This window comes from Pristiophorus japonicus, chromosome 7 (assembly GCF_044704955.1).
Source record: "Pristiophorus japonicus isolate sPriJap1 chromosome 7, sPriJap1.hap1, whole genome shotgun sequence".
Taxonomy (NCBI): Eukaryota; Metazoa; Chordata; class Chondrichthyes; family Pristiophoridae; genus Pristiophorus; species Pristiophorus japonicus.
The window spans coordinates 249,401,488-249,421,350 of NC_091983.1; the positions used below are offsets into that span (position 1 = coordinate 249,401,488).

Sequence of the window (19,863 nt, forward strand, 5' to 3'; positions counted from 1 at the left end):
TTTATTAGCGTAAAACGGCCACAACGAGGCCCAATTTCGGGAACCAACGTCTACGCCCCAAGGCTTCTTGGAAATCGTTCCAACCAAAAGTGGGTTGGGGAAATTTTCAGCTTCCGGGTATCTGCCTAAAGCAGGTGTTATGGGCATCTGTCATTTGTTAATGACTTCATAACCTCTCTAGTCACTGTTTACCACTGTTTTACTTCTGTTAAAACCTCAGATAAAGCTTAAAAAGACCACACTGCGAAGGTTTGTGCCTGAGCTGAGATGGCGGGCCCGATATTAATGGGAGGCCAAACTCGGCTGAAGAAACAGGGATGTGGGGGCCAGCCCGATCTTAATGGCAGAGCGTAAATATCATATTGTAGGGCCGCTAGCAGCAAGAGGCCATAGCCTGGGGACCTGTGGACTCATGGAGACACAGCCAGGCACTGGGAAGGGAGAAGCAGGTGCGGGCCATGAACAGGGTGGCAGGGAAGTCTGTCAATCGGGGGAAGGGCTGGGGATCGGGGGTGGGTCTGGCCATTCGGGGGGAGGAGCCTGTGGGCGGTGACGGCGATCATGGGGAGGGCCCGGCGAGCGGGGGAGGGGCTGGCGATCGGGGGAGGGGGCGGCGATCGGGGGAGGGGGCGGCGATCGGGGGAGAGGGCGGCGATCGGGGGAGGGGCCGGCGATCGGGGGAGGGGCCGACGATCGGGGGAGGGAGCGGCGATCGGGGGAGGGGGCCGGCGATCGGGGGAGGGGGCCGGCGAGCAGGGGGAGGGAGCGGCGATCGGGGGAGGGGGCGGCGATCGGGGGATGGACCGGCGAGCAGGGGGAGGGGCCGACGATCGGGGGAGGGGCCGGCGATCGGGGGAGGGGGCCGGCGAGCAGGGGGAGGGAGCGCCGATCGGGGGAGGGGCCGGCGATCGGGGGAGGGAGCGGCGATCGGGGGAGGGGCCGGTGAGCAGGGGGAGGGGGCCGGCGATCGGGGGAGGGGCCGACGATCGGGGGAGGGGGCGGCGATCGGGGGAGGGGCCGGCGATCGGGGGAGAGGGCGGCGATCGGGGGAGTGGCCGGCGATCGGGGGAGAGGGCGGCGATCGGGGGAGGGGCCGGCGATCGGGGGATGGACCGGCGAGCAGGGGGAGGGGGCGGCGATCGGGGGAGGGACCGGCGATCGGGGGAGAGGGCGGCGATCGGGGGAGGGGCCGGCGATCGGGGGATGGACCGGCGATCGGGGGAGAGGGCGGCGATCGGGGGAGGGGCCGGCGATCGGGGGATGAACCGGCGATCGGGGGAGAGGGCGGCGATCGGGGGAGGGGCCGGCGATCGGGGGAGGGAGCGGCGATCGGGGGATGGACCGGCGAGCAGGGGGAGGGGGCGGCGATTGGGGGATGGACCGGCGATCGGGGGGAGGGAGCGGCGATCGGGGAAGGGGCCGGCGATCGGGGGAGGGGCCGGCGAGCAGGGGGAGGGGACCGTCGATCGGGGGAGGGGCCGACCATCGGTGGAGGGGCCGACGATCGGTGGAGGGGCCGATCGGTGGAGGGGCCGACGATCGGGGGAGGGGCCGGCGATCGGGGGAGGGACCGGCGATCGGGGGATGGACCGGCGAGCAGGGGGAGGGGGCGGCGATCGGGGGAGGGGCCGGCGATCGGGGGATGGACCGGCGAGCAGGGGGAGGGGGCGGCGATCGGGGGAGGGGCCGGCGATCGGGGGAGGGAGCGCCGATCGGGGGAGGGGCCGGCGATCGGGGGAGGGAGCGGCGATCGGGGGAGGGGCCGGCGATCGGGGGAGGGAGCGGCGATCGGGGGAGGGGCCGGCGATCGGGGGAGGGAGCGCCGATCGGGGGAGGGGCCGGCGATCGGGGGAGGGAGCGGCGATCGGGGGAGGGGCCGGCGATCGGGGGAGGGAGCGGCGATCGGGGGAGGGGCCGGTGAGCAGGGGGAGGGGGCCGGCGATCGGGGGAGGGGCCGACGATCGGGGGAGGGAGCGGCGATCGGGGGAGAGGGCGGCGATCGGGGGATGGTCCGGCGATCGGGGGAGGGGGCGGCGATCGGGGGAGGGGCCGGCGATCGGGGGAGGGGCCGGTGAGCAGGGGGAGGGGGCCGGCGATCGGGGGAGGGGCCGGCGATCGGGGGAGGGAGCGGCGATCGGGGGAGAGGGCGGCGATCGGGGGAGGGGGCGGCGATCGGGGGATGGTCCGGCGATCGGGGGAGGGGGCGGCGATCGGGGGAGGGGGCGGCGATCGGGGGAGGGGGCGGCGATCGGGGGAGGGGCCGGCGATCGAGGGAGGGACCGGCGAGCAGGGGAGGGGCCGACCATCGGTGGAGGGGCCGACGATCGGTGGAGGGGCCGATCGGTGGAGGGGCCGACGATCGGTGGAGGGGCCGACGATCGGGGGAGGGGCCGACGATCGGTGGAGGGGCCGACGATCGGGGGAGGGGCCGACGATCGGGGGAGGGGCCGACGATCGGTGGAGGGGCCGACGATCAGGGGAGGGGCCGACGATCGGTGGAGGGGCCGATCGGTGGAGGGGCCGACGATCGGTGGAGGGGCCGACGATCGGGGGAGGGGCCGATCGGTGGAGGGGCCGACGATCGGGGGAGGGGCCGACGATCGGGGGAGGGGCCGACGATCGGTGGAGGGGCCGACGATCGGGGGAGGGGCCGACGATCGGTGGAGGGGCCGACGATCGGGGGAGGGGCCGACGATCGGTGGAGGGGCCGATCGGTGGAGGGGCCGACGATCGGGGGAGGGGCCGACGATCGGGGGAGGGGCCGACGATCGGTGGAGGGGCCGACGATCGGGGGAGGGGCCGACGATCGGTGGAGGGGCCGACGATCGGGGGAGGGGCCGACGATCGGTGGAGGGGCCGACCATCGGGGGGAGGGGCCGACGATCGGGGGAGGGGCCGACCATCGGTGGAGGGGCCGACGATCGGGGGAGGGGCCGACGATCGGTGGAGGGGCCGACGATCGGGGGAGGGGCCGACGATCGGGGGAGGGGCCGACGATCGGTGGAGGGGCCGACGATCGGGGGAGGGGCCGACGATCAGGGGGAGGGGCCGACGATCGGTGGAGGGGCCGACGATCGGTGGAGGGGCCGACGATCGGTGGAGGGGCCGATCGGTGGAGGGGCCGACGATCGGGGGAGGGGCCGACGATCGGGGGAGGGGCCGACGATCGGTGGAGGGGCCGACGATCGGTGGAGGGGCCGATCGGTGGAGGGGTCGACGATCGGGGGAGGGGCCGACGATCGGGGGAGGGGCCGATCGGTGGAGGGGCCGACGATCGGTGGAGGGGCCGATCGGTGGAGGGGCCGACGATCGGTGGAGGGGCCGATCGGTGGAGGGGCCGACGATCGGGGGAGGGGCCGATCGGTGGAGGGGCCGACGATCGGTGGAGGGGCCGATCGGGGGAGGGGCCGATCGGTGGAGGGGCCGACGATCGGTGGAGGGGCCGATCGGTGGAGGGGCCGACGATCGGTGGAGGGGCCGACGATCGGTGGAGGGGCCGACGATCGGTGGAGGGGCCGATCGGTGGAGGGGTCGACGATCGGGGGAGGGGCCGACGATCGGGGGAGGGGCCGATCGGTGGAGGGGCCGACGATCGGTGGAGGGGCCGATCGGTGGAGGGGCCGACGATCGGTGGAGGGGCCGACGATCGGTGGAGGGGCCGATCGGTGGAGGGGCCGACGATCGGTGGAGGGGCCGACGATCGGTGGAGGGGCCGACGATCGGTGGAGGGGCAATCGATCGGTGGAGGGGCCGACGATCGGTGGAGGGGCAATCGATCGGGGGAGGGGCCGACGATCGGTGGAGGGGCCGACGATCGGTGGAGGGGCCGACGATCGGGGGAGGGGCCGACGATCGGTGGAGGGGCCGACCATCGGTGGAGGGGCCGACGATCGGTGGAGGGGCCGATCGATCGGTGGAGGGGCCGATCGGTGGAGGGGCCGACGATCGGTGGAGGGGCCGATCGGTGGAGGGGCAGTCGATCAGGGGGAGGGCTGGTGTTTGGAGCTAGGGGAGGCCGAAGCCTGGCTGTTGGGGGCACTCCTGCTAAACCTGGCCCACAGAGAGTGCTGTAAGAGCCACTTGTGTTGGGGAGTCTTCAGCTACCGCCTGGAATCAGCTGCCGGGAACCCACAGCTCAGGGCCTCCCCCTCACTTACTGTTACATTTAAGTCCCGTGCTGTACTGCCACTTTGCTGGTTAATTGGACCACCACCACCTACCTACCTTTTGCTGGAGTAACATCCAAGGCCTGATTTCTGTATGTTTATGTCAATGTTCCCATTGATTTTTATTTTGGGTGTGTGGGCCTAATAAGGTGGTGCGTGCATGGTTTGTCCTGTTTAAAAGCTGGTTATCCGGCTGTGCGGGAGCTGCAGAACGCCTCGTTGCTGTGCAGCTTAAAGGGAACATTGGCAGGAATGGGTTCAGATTGCTTGATCCTGATATTAGGGCTTAATATTGAGGCCAGTATCTTGGTTGTACATAAGAGGTGACCTTCACTGGTGGAAAACATGGCACAGGGTGTGTGGAGGACTCAGAGCTGACAGACTCGGGAGCTGTGCTTGTACAGAAACTCTGCCATGAGGCAACTGCAGCCCGTTAAGTCTCCTTTTATAAACATCTAGGACTGGACTATTCATCTTTGCCTGCCGGTTACATTTCTCCACAGATTCTAGAGGAACTTGCCACTGTTTTATTTTCTATTGGTGTCATTCGAATTTTCAGCAAACTCTTTGATGCAGGGCCGGTTTTTCGAGTGTGCTTTCCCGGCATGGAGGCTTGCCTGCTGGGGAGCGTGTGTTAGAAATCACAGGCGCACTTCCCACAAAATTAGTGGCTGGGAAACTGGGGGCTGCAGTGCGTTTAAAAGAATCAGCTCTGTGCGTCTCTGTTCTGGGTGTGCTTGGTGTTTCTCACAACATAGCTTTTGAGTTTGTGCGTTAGTGTGAAAGTGTAATATCTTTCCCGATTTTTATTCAGTGAAATAAGTCAATGAAAGTAAAAATGGGGAGAGATATAAAAGGGGATCACCTGTTGCAGAGAGTCAAAATCTACCCCGTTCACTCCTCAGAGTTTAAAACCGTCTAGTGATGTGTATTAAGCAGTGTATGCTGATATTTTCAATATATACTTAGGAAAAAAAATTGCAAGGCTGTGGGGAAAGAGCAGGGGCATAGAACTAATTGGACAGCTCTTTCAAAGAGCTGGCACAGGCACAATGGGCCAAATGGCCTCCTTCTGCGCTGTAAGATTCTATGAAATAGGACAACAAAGGAAGTGCAAAGGCAAACAGTGATTGTTGAAAGTCCTGCTAACACTCAGTAGGCCTGAAAGGAGAAAAGGCAGATTAATATTTCAGGTGGCGGCCCTTCATCAAAACTGTGTCGATGATGGGACTGAAATAGAGAGATTTGTTTTTTCTCTCTCAGATGCTGACTGACCTGCTGAGTATGTGAATGGAGGAGTGCCTTGCTCAGTGGTGCTATTACTGCAGCATGAGGCTGGGTGTCCATGCTAACGTAGCCTGTTGCTGCTGCCCCCAGCTCCCCACCCGCCCCGCCTCCAACCAACCTCCAGAGTACTGCATATTACAATGACTTCTGCCTTTTCACTGTAGAGTGGGACGCGTCGGAAGGAGGACAGCGGAGACTTTTTGTACTGTCTCTCAAGAACTCGGGATGACCCAAGAGCTCGCTACAACCCTTACGATCTGCAAGTTGTTTCTGCAAGCAAAGCCAAATCCTGCGAAATGTACTGGACAATCAGTGCATCTTACGTTTCCAAGGTAACAGAAACGACCCATCCCTTTCACTGCAGTTTGGTCTCGCAATAGTTGCTCAGCTTATTTAATAAATCAGTGCTGTTTACTATTTGGGCACTTCCCCCTTTTTGCACGCAACATTTCTGTCATGTATGTAACCTTCATGCAACTCCTATACACTGTACTTATACCCTAGAAATGCACACCCTGACCACAGGGGGTGAACTTGTGGGAGACACTCCTCACCTGGGTTTCCAGGTATAAAAGGGGAGGTCCCAACCAGGGTCAGCACTGCTTGGTCCTGGGAATAAAGGTTAAGGTCACATAATGACCGTGTCTGCAGTACATGCGTGTGAGTTTGTAGTATGGTGCAGGGACACCACATTTGGTGACGAGAAACGGGAATCACAGAACCATGAGGGTAGCATAGGGGATCGTTACTGTGTGGGTGAGGACTGGGACGACTTCGTGGAAAGACTCCAGCAGAGCTTTATCACGAAGGACTGGCTGGGAGCGACAGCGGCTGACAAGCGGAGGGCGCATCTACTGACCAGCTGCGGACCACAGACGTATGAGCTGATGAAAGACCTGCTCGCACCCCAAACGCCAGCAGACAAGTCCTTTGAAGAGCTCAGCCAGCTGATCAGTGAGCATCTCAAGCCGGCGAGTAGTGTATGCATGGTTCTACACACACCAGCGTTGGCAGGGACAATATATCTCGGACTTCGTTGCGGACCTGTGGCGTTTGGCCAGTCTCTGTAAGTTCACAGTCGCCTGCAGAGGGGAGATGTTAAGGAACTTTTTCATCGAGGGCATGAATCATGCCGGGATTTTCAGGAAGCTCATAGAGGCCAAGGACTTGACTTTAGAAGGGGCGGCGTTGATAGCTCAGACCTTCATGGCAGGGGAAGAGGAGACCAAGCTAATTTACATGAGCAGCCCTGGTCCCAACGTGGCGATGGACCAGGGAGTTAACATTGTGAACGCGGCTAGGGACCCCGCAGGCAGGCAAGGGCATTTCGAAACCGCCTAGGCAGCAACAGACTCTCGGGTGGGCCCGCAACAGGGACAATGGAAAGGGGATCGGCAATTCACGCCATCACGAGGAACAATGCGTCCTGCGATGGGACCATTAACACCCACCATCAGAGCGCTTAGAAAGAACAAAATGGGCAATCAGAGAGGAATGCCTGGTAACTGTCCCTTTGTTAACAACAATCTCAGCTCATGCTGGAGATGCGGGGGTAGACATACTGCGAAAAGCTGCAGGTTCCAACAATATACCTGTAGGATTTGTATCATCAGGATTTGTATGGCCAGGATGTGCAAAAAGGCTGTGGCGAGGCTAATCTGCGAGACAGAGGAACCAGACCAGGGGTCTGCAATGCAGGATGATGCCTGAGGAAAAGCCATGGATGCTGAAGTTCAGCGGGTTCACGTGGCTGACGTCCACAGGTCATACACTAAAACGCCACCCATGATGATGAAAGTTTTATTGAATGGCATCCTGGTGCGCATGGAGCTGGATACGGGAGCTAGCCAGTCACTTATGAGCACCCAACAATTTGAGAGACTATGGCCACACAGAGCTAGCAGGCCCAAACTGGAACGTATTGACACGCAGCTACGGACGTACACCAAAGAGATCATCCCAGTGCTGGGCAGTGGAAACCTGGTGGTAACACATAATGGATCACAGAACCGGCTGCCACTCTGGATCGTCCCGGGAAATGGCCCCACGCTCCTGGAGAGGCGTTGGCTAGCCGAGATAAATTGGAAATGGGGGTATGTGCACGCCATTTCATCTGTGGACCGAAGTTCATGCTCACAGGTCCTACAAAAATTTGGGTCACTGTTTCAACCCGGTGTCGGAACGTTCAAGGGCACTAAAGTAGTGATACACATCACTCCGGATGCCAGACCAGTGCACCACAAAGCCAGAGCGGTGCCGTATGTGATGCGTGAGAAAATTGAAAGTGACTTGGACAGGCTGCTCAGAGAGGGCATAATTTCAGCCGTTGAATTCAGCGACTGGGCAAGTCCCATCGTTCCTGTCCTTACAGCAGATGGTTCGGTCAGGATTTGTGGCGACTACAAAGCCACCATTAACCGAGTGTCGCTGCAAGACCAATACCTGCTCCCGAGAGCGGAGGACCATTTTGCCACGCTGGCAGGTGGCAAGCTGTTCACTAAGTCGGACCTCACTTCGGCCTACATGACTCAGGAACTGGCTGAAGAATCCAAGCTTCTGACCACCATCACGACACACAAAGGATTATTTATCTACAACAGGTGTCCGTTTGGCATTCGTTCGGCGGCAGCTATCTTTCAGCGGAACATGGAAAGCTTGCTCAAATTCATTCCTGGAACAATCGTATTCCAATACGGCATCCTTATAACGGGTCGAGACACTGAGGAACACCTCCACAACCTGGAGGCGGTGCTACGCCGACTGGATCGGGTAGGCTTGCGGCTGAAAAAGGCCACGTGTGTGTTTTTGGCTCCAGAGGTCAAGTTTTTGGGCAGGAGGGTTACCGCAGACGGGATCTGGCCCACTGAATCAAAAACAGAGGCGATCCACCGGGCGCCCAGGCCTGGCAACACGTCGGAGTTGCGATCATTCCTGGGACTTTTGAACTGTTTCGGGAACTTTCTGCCGAACTTAAGCACATTGTTGGAGCCGTTACACATGCTCCTGTGTAAAGGTTGCGAATGGCTTTGGGGGGGACTGTCAAGAACGGACTTTCAATAAGGCAAGGAACCTGCTATGTTCTAACAAACTTTGTATGACCCGTGTAAAAAACTGGTTTTAACATGCGATGCATCGTCCTACGGGGTTGGGTGTGTGTTGCAGCAGGGTAACGATGACGGCCAACTCCAACCGGTGGCTTACGCCTCCAGGTCGCTCTCCCAGGCAGAGCGTGGATACGGCATGGTCGAGAAGGAAACACTCGCTTGTGTTTACGGTGTGAAAAAGATGCACCAGTACCTTTTCAGTAGACGGTTCAAGCTAGAGACGGACCACAAGCCGTTAACATCCCTGTTGTCCGACAGCAAGGCTGTCAATGCCAATGCGTCAGCTCGCATACAGCGATGGGCTCTCACGCTGACTGCGTATGACTACACCGTACGGCACCGGCCAGGCACCGAAAATTGCGCTGACCCGCTCAGCAGGCTCCCACTGGCCACCGCCGATGGGGCAGCGGAGCAAAGCGCTGAGGTGGTCATGGCCGTTGAGGCTTTTGACACCGCAGGCTCCCCCATCACAGCCCGCCAGATCAAACTCTGGACCAACAGAGAACCCCCTCCTATCCATGATAAGGAGATGTGTCCTGACTGGAGACTGATGGATGAGCTCTGCATCCAAGCCGACTGCCTGCTATGGGGCAGCCGGGTAGTCATGCCCCAGAAAGGCAGGGAAGCGTTCATCAGGGAACTCCACAGTGAGCACCCTGGCATCGTGTTAATGAAGGCCATTGTCCGGTCACACGTATGGTGGCCGGGGATTGACTCAGACCTGGAACACTGGGTTCGCAGGTGCACGACGTGTGCCCAGCTGGGCAATGCCCCCAGGGAGGCCCCACTCAGCCCGTGGCCCTGGCCCACCAGGCCATGGTAACGTATTCACGTGGACTATGCGGGCCTGTTCATGGGGAAAATGTTCCTGATCATTGTCGATGCATATTCGAAATGGATCGAGTGCATCATATTGAACTCGTGCACGACATCCATCAATGTGGAGAGTCTGCGTATGGTTTTCGCGAACCACGGCTTGCCGGACATCCTGGTCAGCGACAATGGCCCGTGTTTCACCAGCCATGAATTCCAGGGCAATGGTATCAAACACGTCCGGACAGCGCCGTTCAAGCCGGCTTCCAATGGCCAGGCGGAACGTGCGGTCTAAGTCATAAAACAGGGCATGCTACGCATCCAAGGACCCTCCCTTCAGTACCGCCTATCGCGCCTCCTGCTGGCCTACAGGTCCTGCCCGTACTCGCTCATGGGAGTCCCGCCAGCGGAACTCCTCATGAAGCGCACGCTTAAAACACGGCTGTCCCTCATCCACCCAGCCCTGGCAGACATTGTTGCGGGCAAGCGCCAGTCCCAAACTGAGTTATATGATCGAAACTCAAGGGGGAGGTGTATAGAAATAGATGACCTGGTATTTGTTCTTAACCCTGCTTTGGGACCCAAGTGGCTTGAGGGCACCGTAATTGGCAAAGAAGGGAATAGGGTCATAGTGGTCAGACTAAACAATGGGCAGATATGCCGCAAACACTTGAACCAAGTAAAGAAAAAGTTCAGCATAGACACGGAGGAACCTGAAGAAGAGCATGAGATGTCACCCATACCACTGCCAGTGGATGAGCAACGAGGACAATCCACAGCATGCACAGTCCCTGCGGCCAGCCCGGACAGGCCGGAATCACCTCGGGTGACAGAGACACGTGCCGAGGCTCAGCCACCAGACCCACAACTGCGGCGCTCCACGAGAGAGCGTCGACCACCCGATAGACTTAACCTTTGACACAAAAAGACGTAAGGGGAGAGGTGATGTCATGTATGTAACCATCATGCAACGGTAATCTTCATGTAACTGTAACCTTCATGCAACTCCTGTACACTGTACTTATACCCTAGAAATGCACATCCTGACCACAGTGGGTGAACTCACCTGGGTTTCCAAATATCAAAGGGGAGGTCCCACCCAGGGTCAGCACTCCTTGGTCCTGGGAATAAAGTTAAGGTCACGTAGTGACTGTGTCTGCAGTACATGCCTCGTGTGAATTTGTAGTACGGTGCAGGGACACCACAATTTCTGTTTCAAGAGTAACAGAAACTTGGGAACGATTGCAAGATATTCAAACGATAAAAAAATGCTAGAAAGCTGAAATTTGCAGGGCTATGGGGAAAGAGCAGGGGGGTGGGACTAATTGGATAGCTCTTTCACAGAGCCGGCACAGGCACGATGGGTGGAATGGCTCCTTACTGTGTTGTGAGATTCTAGGATTCTATAAATGCAGGAATTGTCAAAGTACACAGCAGGCATCTGAAAGGGAAAAGGTCGGTCAACATTTCGGGTGGGCTCCTCTGTCACAATAGTCCTACCTGAAACATTACCGTTCTTTCCCTCGGGCACTTTCGCTGGGAACTTCCTCTCCTGATCGGCACCCGTGACATCAACAGAATACTGTAGGTGGAAACACCAGGAACGCTGATCTTCCAGCTAAATTATGGTGGTCAGTCGGGAGGAAATTACCAGTGGCTGTTGTTAGCATTTTCTCTATTGAAGGGATCAGGTGAATTCATCAAACATGAGATCAAAGTGCAAGGGATTTGTGTTCTCTGAAAGGTCAAGTATGATTCCTGCCTTTCTCTCAGTGCTGCATCTCCGTTACTGTGAATTCCATGCAGTGCAATTCATTGCACGAGTTCCAAGATATCCTGAAGAGCTGGTGAATATGTGATTAGGAGCGAGGTTGGGCTGTAATGATGAGTACAAATAGAGATGATAGAGTGCTGTGCCAAGAAAGGTGGCCATGCTATAAGACATGCCAGAGTCAAAATCAGCAATACCATCAGAAAAGCTGACAACCTCAACAACAGCAATTTATATCTATCGAGTACCTTTAAATTTTTGAAATATCCCAAGTCGCTTCTCAGGAGCGTTATAAGACAAAATTTGACACCGAGCCACATAAGGAGATATTAGGGCAGATGACGAGGTAGGTTTTAAGGAGCATCTTAAAGGAGGAAAAAGGGTTGGACAGGCAGAGGGGTTTGGCGAGGGAATTCCGGAGCTTAGAGACTTGGCAGTTGAAGGCATGGCCACCAATGTTAGAGTGTTTGAAATCGGGGATGCTCAAGTGGTCAGAATTAGAGGAACGCAGAGATTTCAGAGGGTTGTGGGGCTGGAGGAGATTACAGAGATAGGGAGGGGCGAGGCCATGGAGGGATTCGAAAACAAGGACGGGAATTTTAAAATTGAGGCATTGCTTAACCAGGAATGAAGGTCAGCGAGCACAGGGGTGATGGGTGAGTAGGTGCGGGTTAGGACACGGGCAGCAGAGTTTTCAATGACCTCAAGTTTATGTCGGGTCAAATGTGGGAGGCATGCCAGGAGTGCTTTGGAATCGTCAAGTCTAGAGGTAACAAAGGCATGGATGAGGATTTCGGCAGCAGATGAGCTGAGTCAGGGGCAGAGACGGGCGATGTTCCCAAGGTGGAAATAGGCGGTCTTAGTGATGGCGGGATATGTGGTTGCGAACAGTCTGGTTCAGCCTCAGACAGTTGCCAGGGAGAGAGATGGAGTCGGTGGCTAGGGAATGGAGTTTGTGGCCGAGACCAAATACAATGGCTTCGGTCTTCCCAATACTTAGTTGGAGGAAATTTTTGCTCATCCAGTACTGGATCTCGGACAAGTAGTAAGACAATTTAGATACAGTGTAGGGATCGGGAGAAGTGGTAATGAGGTAGAGCTGGGTTCATCAGCGTACATGTGGAAACTGACACTGTGTTTTTGGATGATATCGCCAAGGGGCAACATGTCGATGAGAACTAGGAGGGGCCAAGGATAGATCCTCGGGGGACACCAGCGGTAACGATGCGGGAGCGGGAAGAGAAGCCATTGCAGATGATTCTCTGGCTACGATTAGATGAATAAGAATGGAACCAGGCGAGTGCAGTCCCACCAGCTAGACAACAGTGGAGTTGGAGAAGGATGTTTGTCACCCGTATCAAAGACTGCAGACAGGTAGAGAAGGACGAGTGGGATAGTTAACATAGAAACAGAGAAAGTAGGTGCAGGAGTAGGCCATTCGGCTCTTCGAGTCTACACCACCATTCAATATGATCATGCAACTTCAGTACCCCATTCCTGCTTTCTCTCCATACCCCTTGATCCCTTTAGCCATAAGGGCCACATCTAACTCCCTTTTGAATATATCTAACGAACTGGCCTCAACAACTTCCTGTGAGAGAGAATTCTGAGTGACGAAGTTTCTCCTCATCTCGGTTCTAAATGGCTTACCCCTTATCCTTAGACTGTGACCCTTGGTTCTGGACGTCCCCAACATCGGGAACATTCTTCCTGCATCTAACCTGTCCAGTCCCATCAGAATTTTATATGTTGCTATGAGATTCCCTCTCATTCTTCTAAATTCCAGTAAAAATAAGCTTAGTCGATCCAGTCATTCTTCATATGTCATTCCTGCCATCCTGGGAATCAGTCTAGTGAACCTTTGCTGCACTCCCTCAATAGAAAGAATGTCCTTCCTCAGATTAGGAGACCAAAATTGTACACAATATTCAAGGTGTGGCCTCACCAAGGCCCTGTACAACTGCAGTAAGACCTCCATGCTCCTATACTCAATTCCTTTCGCAATGAAGGCCAACATGCCATTTGCCTTCTTCACCGTCTGCTGTACCTGCATGCCAATTTTCAATGACTGATGTACCATGACACCCAGGTCTCGTTGCACCTCCCCTTTTCCTAATCTGTCACCATTCAGATAATATTCTGCCTTCCTGTTTTTGCCACCGAAGTGGATAACTTCACATTTATCCACATTATACTGCCTCTGCCATGCATTTGCCCATTCACCTTACCTGTCCAAGTCACCCTGCAGCCTCTTAGCATCCTCCTCACAGCTCACACTGCCACCCAGCTTAGTGTCATCTGCAAACTTGGAGATATTACATTCAATTCCTTCATCTAAACCATTAATGTATATTGTAAATCGCTGGGATCCCAGCACTGAACCTTGCGGTACACCACTCGTCATTGCCTGCCATTCTGAAAAAGACCTGTTTATTCCTACTCTTTGCTTCCTGTCTGCCAACCAGTTCTCTATCCACGTCAATACATTACCCCCAATACCACGTGCTTTAATTTTGCACACCAATCTCTTGTGTGGGACCTTGTCAAAAGCCTTTTGAAAGTCCAAATACACCACATCCACCGGTTCTCCCTTGTCCACTCTACTAGTTACCTTCTCAAAAAATTCTAAAAGATTTGTCAAGTATGATTTCCCTTTCATAAATCCATGCTGACTTAGACCAATCCTGTCACTGCTTTCCAAATGCGCTGCTATTACATCTTTAATAATTGATTCCAACATTTTCCCCACTACTGATGTCAGGCTAACCGGTCTATAATTACCCGTTTTCTCTCTCCCTCCTTTTTTAAAAAGTGGTGTTACATTAGCTACCCTCCAGTCCATAGGAACTGATCCAGAGTCGATAGACTGTTGGAAAATGATCACCAATGCATCCACTATTTCTAGGGCCACTTCCTTAAGTACTCTGGGATGCAGACTATCAGGCCCTGGGGATTTATCGGCCTTCAATCCCATCAATTTCCCTAACACAATTTCCTGACTTATAAGGATTTCCTTCAGTTCCTCCTTCTCGCTAGACCCTCAGTCCCCTAATATTTCCGGAAGGTTATTTGTGACTTCCTTTGTCACAGTCATATAGGATGTCATTTGTTACTTTTGTTTTTGTTGTTGGGTTATTTTGTAATAGTTGATTTCATTGCGAATGAATCAAAATATCTAACAATGTTACCTGTGCAATTCATGTCTTGACGGGCCCACTGATGAATGGCCCTTCTTCCTAACAAAACAACAAATGTTTGGTGAATACTATTTTTTGAAGGCACTGCTCCCTTTGAAGCTTGTTCGTTCTGCTGGCAGTTTTATTGCAGCTGGAAGAGGGCCGTAGAAGTGAGCAATTGTTAATATAACTGTGGGTGAGACTCTTCTCTCTAGGCTATCACCATCTACAGCTCGGTGAGGTAAACAGTTAATTAATTTCAGAGATTTATTGATCTGTTCAGCCGCCTTATTCCAATGTGTCGATATAGTGACAACCTCAAGTGCAAAGGGTGAAGCCAGTTAAAGAACTTTAAGGGGTGATTTCACAGTTATGCACTCCCAGTGGGCTGCTGTGCTTGAAGGGTGCATGGGACAAAGATAAGGCGACAATCGAAGTTCTCCAACTATCCACTGGGAGTGCGAGACCGTGGGATCACCACCTTAACCCTGTTGTTTCTGCGAGTTCATGGTGGTGTGGCAGAGCAATTTGGTGATCTTACTGTGAAACAGCTGGTGAGAACAAGGCGTTCAGCGACAGAGAGGTGGCAGAGAAACTCAGGCCCACAACTCTTAACCTTTCTAGCTAAGGACACTCTATCAACTTATGCACTGAGCATGTGCCTCTCATTAATGACCGTGGGGAGGGGTTTGGGGTGCATCTGATCATGTGTCCATCAAAGCACAGAACAGCACTTTGGGGTGACTTCGGGGCAGCGGAGAGACCTTTTTGAATCAGCAAATACTGGCAAGTGGACACTTGTTGTGAAACATTTATGGTGACGTGTCATTTTAGGCTTCATACCACATCCAAAAACAACAACAGCTTGCATTATATAGCGCCTTAAACAACAACAACTTGCATTTATAAGAACGTAAGCATTTGGAGTAGCAGTAGGCCATTTGGCCCCTCGAGCCTGCTCCACCATTTAAAATAAGATCATGGCTGATCTGATGATGGACTCAGCTCCACTTCCCTGCCCGCTCCCCATAACCCTATGTACCCTTATCGCTCAAAAATCTCCGCCTTAAATATATTCAATGACCCAGCCTCCACAGCTTGCTGGGACAGAGAATTCCACAGATTTACAACCCTCTGAGAGAAGAAATTTCTCCTCATCTCAGTTCTAAATGGGCGACCCTTTATTCTTAAACTATGACCCCTAGTTCTGGATTCCCCCACGAGTGGAAACATTCTCTCTGCATTTACCTTGTCGAGCCCCCTGAGTATCTTATATGTTTCGATAAGATCACCTCTCATTCTTCTAAACTCCAATGAGTATCGGTCCAACCTACTCATCCTTTCTTCATAAGTCAACCTCCTCATCTTCAGAATCAACCTAGTGAACCTTCTCTGAACTGCCTCCAGTGCAAGTATATCCTTCCTTAAATAAGGAAACCAAAACTGTATGCAGTACTCTAGGTGTGGTCTCACCAATACCCTGTACAGTTGTAGCAGGACTTCTCTGCTTTTATACTCCAACCCCCTTGCAATTCAGGCCAACATTCCATTTGCCTTCCTGATTATTTGCTGTACCTGCATACTAACTTTTTGTGTTTCATGCACAAGGACCTCCAGGTCCCTCTGTACTGCACCTTTTTGTAGTTTCTCTCCATTTAAATAATAATTTGCTTTTTTATTTTTCCTCTCAAAATGGATAACCTCACACTTCCTCATATTATACTCCATTTGCCAATTTTTTGCCCACTCACTTAGCCTGTCTATATCCTTTTGCAGATTTTTTGTGTCTTCCTCACAACTTGCTTTCCCTCCCATCTTTGTATCATCAGCAAACTTGGCTACATTACACTCAGTCCCTTCATCCAAGTCATTAATATAGATTGTAAATAGTTGAGGCCCCAGCACTGATCCCTGGCACCCTACTAGTTACCGTTTGCCAACCAAAAAATGACCCATTTATCCCAATTCACTGTTTTCTGTTAGTTAGCCAATCCTCTATCCATGCTAATATAGTACCCCCAACCCCGTGAGCTCTTATCTTATGCAGTAACCTTTTATGTGGCAGTTTATCAATGCCTTCTGGAAATCCAAATACACCACTGGTTCCCCCTTATCCACCCTGCTCGTTACATCCTCAAAGAATCCAGCAAATTTGTCAAACATGATTTCCCTTTCATAAAGCCATGCTGACTCTGCTTGACTGTATTATGCTTTTCCAAATATCCTGCAACTGCTTCCTTAATATTGGATACCAGCATTTTACCAACAACAGATATTAGGTTTACTGGTCTATAGATTCCTGCTTTCTGTCTGCCTCTTTTTTTAAATAGGGGCGTTACATTCGCGGTTTTCCAATCCGCTTGGACGTCTCCAGAATATAACGCCTTAAACATAGTAATACATCCCAAAAAGCTCCATAGGAGTGTTATCAAATGAAATTTGACACCAAGCCACATAAGGAGATATCAGGACAGGTGGCCAAAAGATGGTGAAAGAGGTAGGATTTAAGGATCGTGTTAAAGGAGGAGAGAAAGGTAGCGAGGCAGAGAGATTTAGGGAGGGAATTCCAGAGCTTAGGATCCAGGCAGCTGAAGGCAAGGCTGCCAGTGGTGGAATGAAGGAAGTCAGGGATGCTCAGGAGGCCAGAATTGGAGGAGTTCAGAGATCTTGCAGTGATGTACGGCTGACGGAGGTGACAAAGAGAGGAATGGGTGGGGCCATGAATGGATTTGAATACAAGGTGAGAAGTTTAAAATCAAGGCATTGCCGGACCAGAAGCTAATGTAGGTTAGCAAGCACAGGGATGATGCGTGAATGGGACTTGGTGCGAGTTAGGATACGGACAACGGAGTTTTGGTTGCGCTCAATTTCATGGATGGTGGACGATGGGAGGCCGGCCAGGAGAGCATTGGAGCGCAATGGAAACAAACAAACAATCAAACAAACAAAAAAGTTATTTTAATAGTGCAAACATTGGCTCTTCAACTTGAAACATTTCCTCAGCTTTTGTGTACCAACGAGACAGCTCTGTCGACACAGCATGAAAGTGAAGATCTGCGGACCCTGATCCGAGGATAGTGAATCTTGTGATGTATTTGCAGCCATGCATTGTACCATGTAATTACATGTTGCAGCCAACAGATGGGGAAAGCCCGGGAGGCACACATTACTGCACCTCGTGCTGCCTCCCTATATAAAGCAGATTTCACTTTTGGAGCTTACATTAAACCTAAAGGTCACTAGGTGATCAGCTCCAGCAATGAGCCACGTGTGATCATTTCAGTGATAAGCATATGTTTCAACTGGCGACGAGAGTGGGATACTAAAAGTCCCCCGATTATGATGAACGTTAAACTGAACAGCATACCGGTACCAATGGAACTGGACACGGGTGCGAGGCAATCGATCATGAGCCAGAAGGCCTTTGAGAAGTTATGGGCAAACAAGGCGCACAGGCCCAAGCTGAGCCCGATCGACGCGAAGCTGTGCACCTACACCAAAGAGATTATCCCGGTTCTCGGAAGTGCAATGGTTCAGGTGCTGTATGATCGTTCTGTGCATAAATTGCCCCTATGGATTGTTCCCAGTAACGGGGTCATGCTGCGTGGCAGAAGCTGGCTACGGAATTTTAACTGGAAATGGGGCGATGTAAAAGCATTATCGTCAGTGGAGAAAGCCACGTGTGAGCAGGTCTTAGACAAGTTTTCGTTACTGTTCCAGCTTGGCATCGGCAGCTTCACAGGAGCCAAGGTGACAATTCACCTCAGCCCAGACGCGAGACCTGTTCACCACAAGGCCAGAGCAGTCCCTTACATGATGCGGGAGAAAGTAGAAGTCGAACTAGATTGGCTTCAGCGCGAAGGCATTATATCGCCAGTGAAATTTAATGACTGGGCCAGTCCCATTGTCTCCGTTCTTAAAAGTGATGGGACAATTAGAATCTGTGGGGATTATAAAGTAATCATAAACCGAGTATCGTTACAGGATCAGTACCCGCTACCCAAGGCAGAGGATTTGTTTGCGACCCTGTCGGGCGGAAAGCTGTTTTCGAAATTGGACCTCACCTCGGCGTAAATGACCCAGGAGCTGGCGTGCATAAACATACACAAGGGGCTGTTCGTATACAACCGGTGCCCCTTTGGGATCCATTCAGCAGCTGCGATCTTCCAACGAATCATGGAGAGCCTGCTGAAATCTGTCCCGGGAACGGTCGTCTTCCAAGACGACATCTTGATCACCGGACACGACACCTCCATAACCTGGAAGAGGTGCTGCGCCGACTAAATCGAGTAGGTCTAAGATTGAAACGAACCAAATGCATCTTCTTGGCACCAGAGGTGGAATTCCTGGGAAGGAGAATCGCAGCAGATGCCATCAGACCCTCAAACTCCAAGACGAAGGCGATCCAGAAGGTCCTGAGACCATGCAACATGACAGAGCTGCGCTCGTTCCTAGGACTACTGAACTACTTTGGTAACTTTCTGCCTGAGCTGAGCACTTTGCTTGAACCATTACATGTACTGCTCCGTAAGGATGATGACTAGGTCTGGGGTAAAAACTAAGAAATTGTCTTCGTGAAGGCCAGAAACTTATTGTGTTCAAACAAACTACTGGCGCTGTATGATCCCTGTAGGAATCTTGTTTTAGCGTGCGATGTGTCATCCTACGGGATTGGGTGTGTACTTCAGCAAGCGAACGTGTAAGCTCCAACCTGTAGCGTATGCGTCCCGCAACCTTTCCAAGGCTGAAAGGGAGTACAGCATGTTCGAAAAGGAGGCCCTAGCTTGTGTGTACGCAGTTAAAAAAATGCACCGGTGCCTATTTGGCCGGCGGTTCGAACTAGAAACCGATCACAAGCCGCTCACGTCGTTATTCTCTGCGAGCAAAGGCATTAATACCAACGCCTCAGCTCACATTCAGAGGTGGGCATTAACGCTGTCCGCTTACGACTACACGATCCACCACAGACCAGGCACCGATAACTGTGCAGATGCGCTCAGCCGGCTCCTGCTCACCCTCGTCGAGGGTGAAGTGGAGCAGCCCGCGGAATTAGTCATGGCCGCCTTTGAGGGCGAAGGGTCACCCGTCACGCGCGCCAGATAGGAATGTGGATCAGCCAAGAACTACTGCTGTCCCAGGTGAAAAACTGTATGTTAAGTGGAAACTGGGCAACCATGTATGGAGAGATGCATGCCGATTTTAAGCCGTTTCACCGGCACAAGGACGAGTTATCCATCCAGGCTGACTGCATTTTGTGGGGAAATTGCGTAGTCCTGCCCAAGAAGGGCAGAGATTTATTTGTCAAGGATCTCCATAGGACACACCCCGGCATCGTAATGATGAAAGCCATTGCGAGATCGCACATGTGGTGGCCCGGCATCGACGCAGACTTAGAGTCGTGCATACAGCGGTGCAACACATGCGCGCAACTGAACAACGCACCCAGGAAAGCCCCCCTGAGCCTGTGGTCCTGGCCCTCCAAACCCTGGTCCCGCATCAATGTAGACTACGCGGGTCCCTTTCTCGGAAAAATGTTGCTGGTTGCA

General features: G+C 53.8%; 1 protein-coding gene across 1 annotated transcript in view; it reads left to right on the top strand.

Moving 5' to 3' along the window:
- Window positions 1-19,863, top strand: part of LOC139266717 (dynein axonemal heavy chain 6-like) — a 580,613-nt gene that overhangs the window by 225,967 nt on the left and 334,783 nt on the right. Inside the window, exon 7 of the mRNA XM_070884303.1 lies at window positions 5,618-5,785. Within this exon, the coding sequence (XP_070740404.1) occupies window positions 5,618-5,785 (168 nt within the window). The remainder of the gene's footprint in view (window positions 1-5,617; window positions 5,786-19,863) is intronic.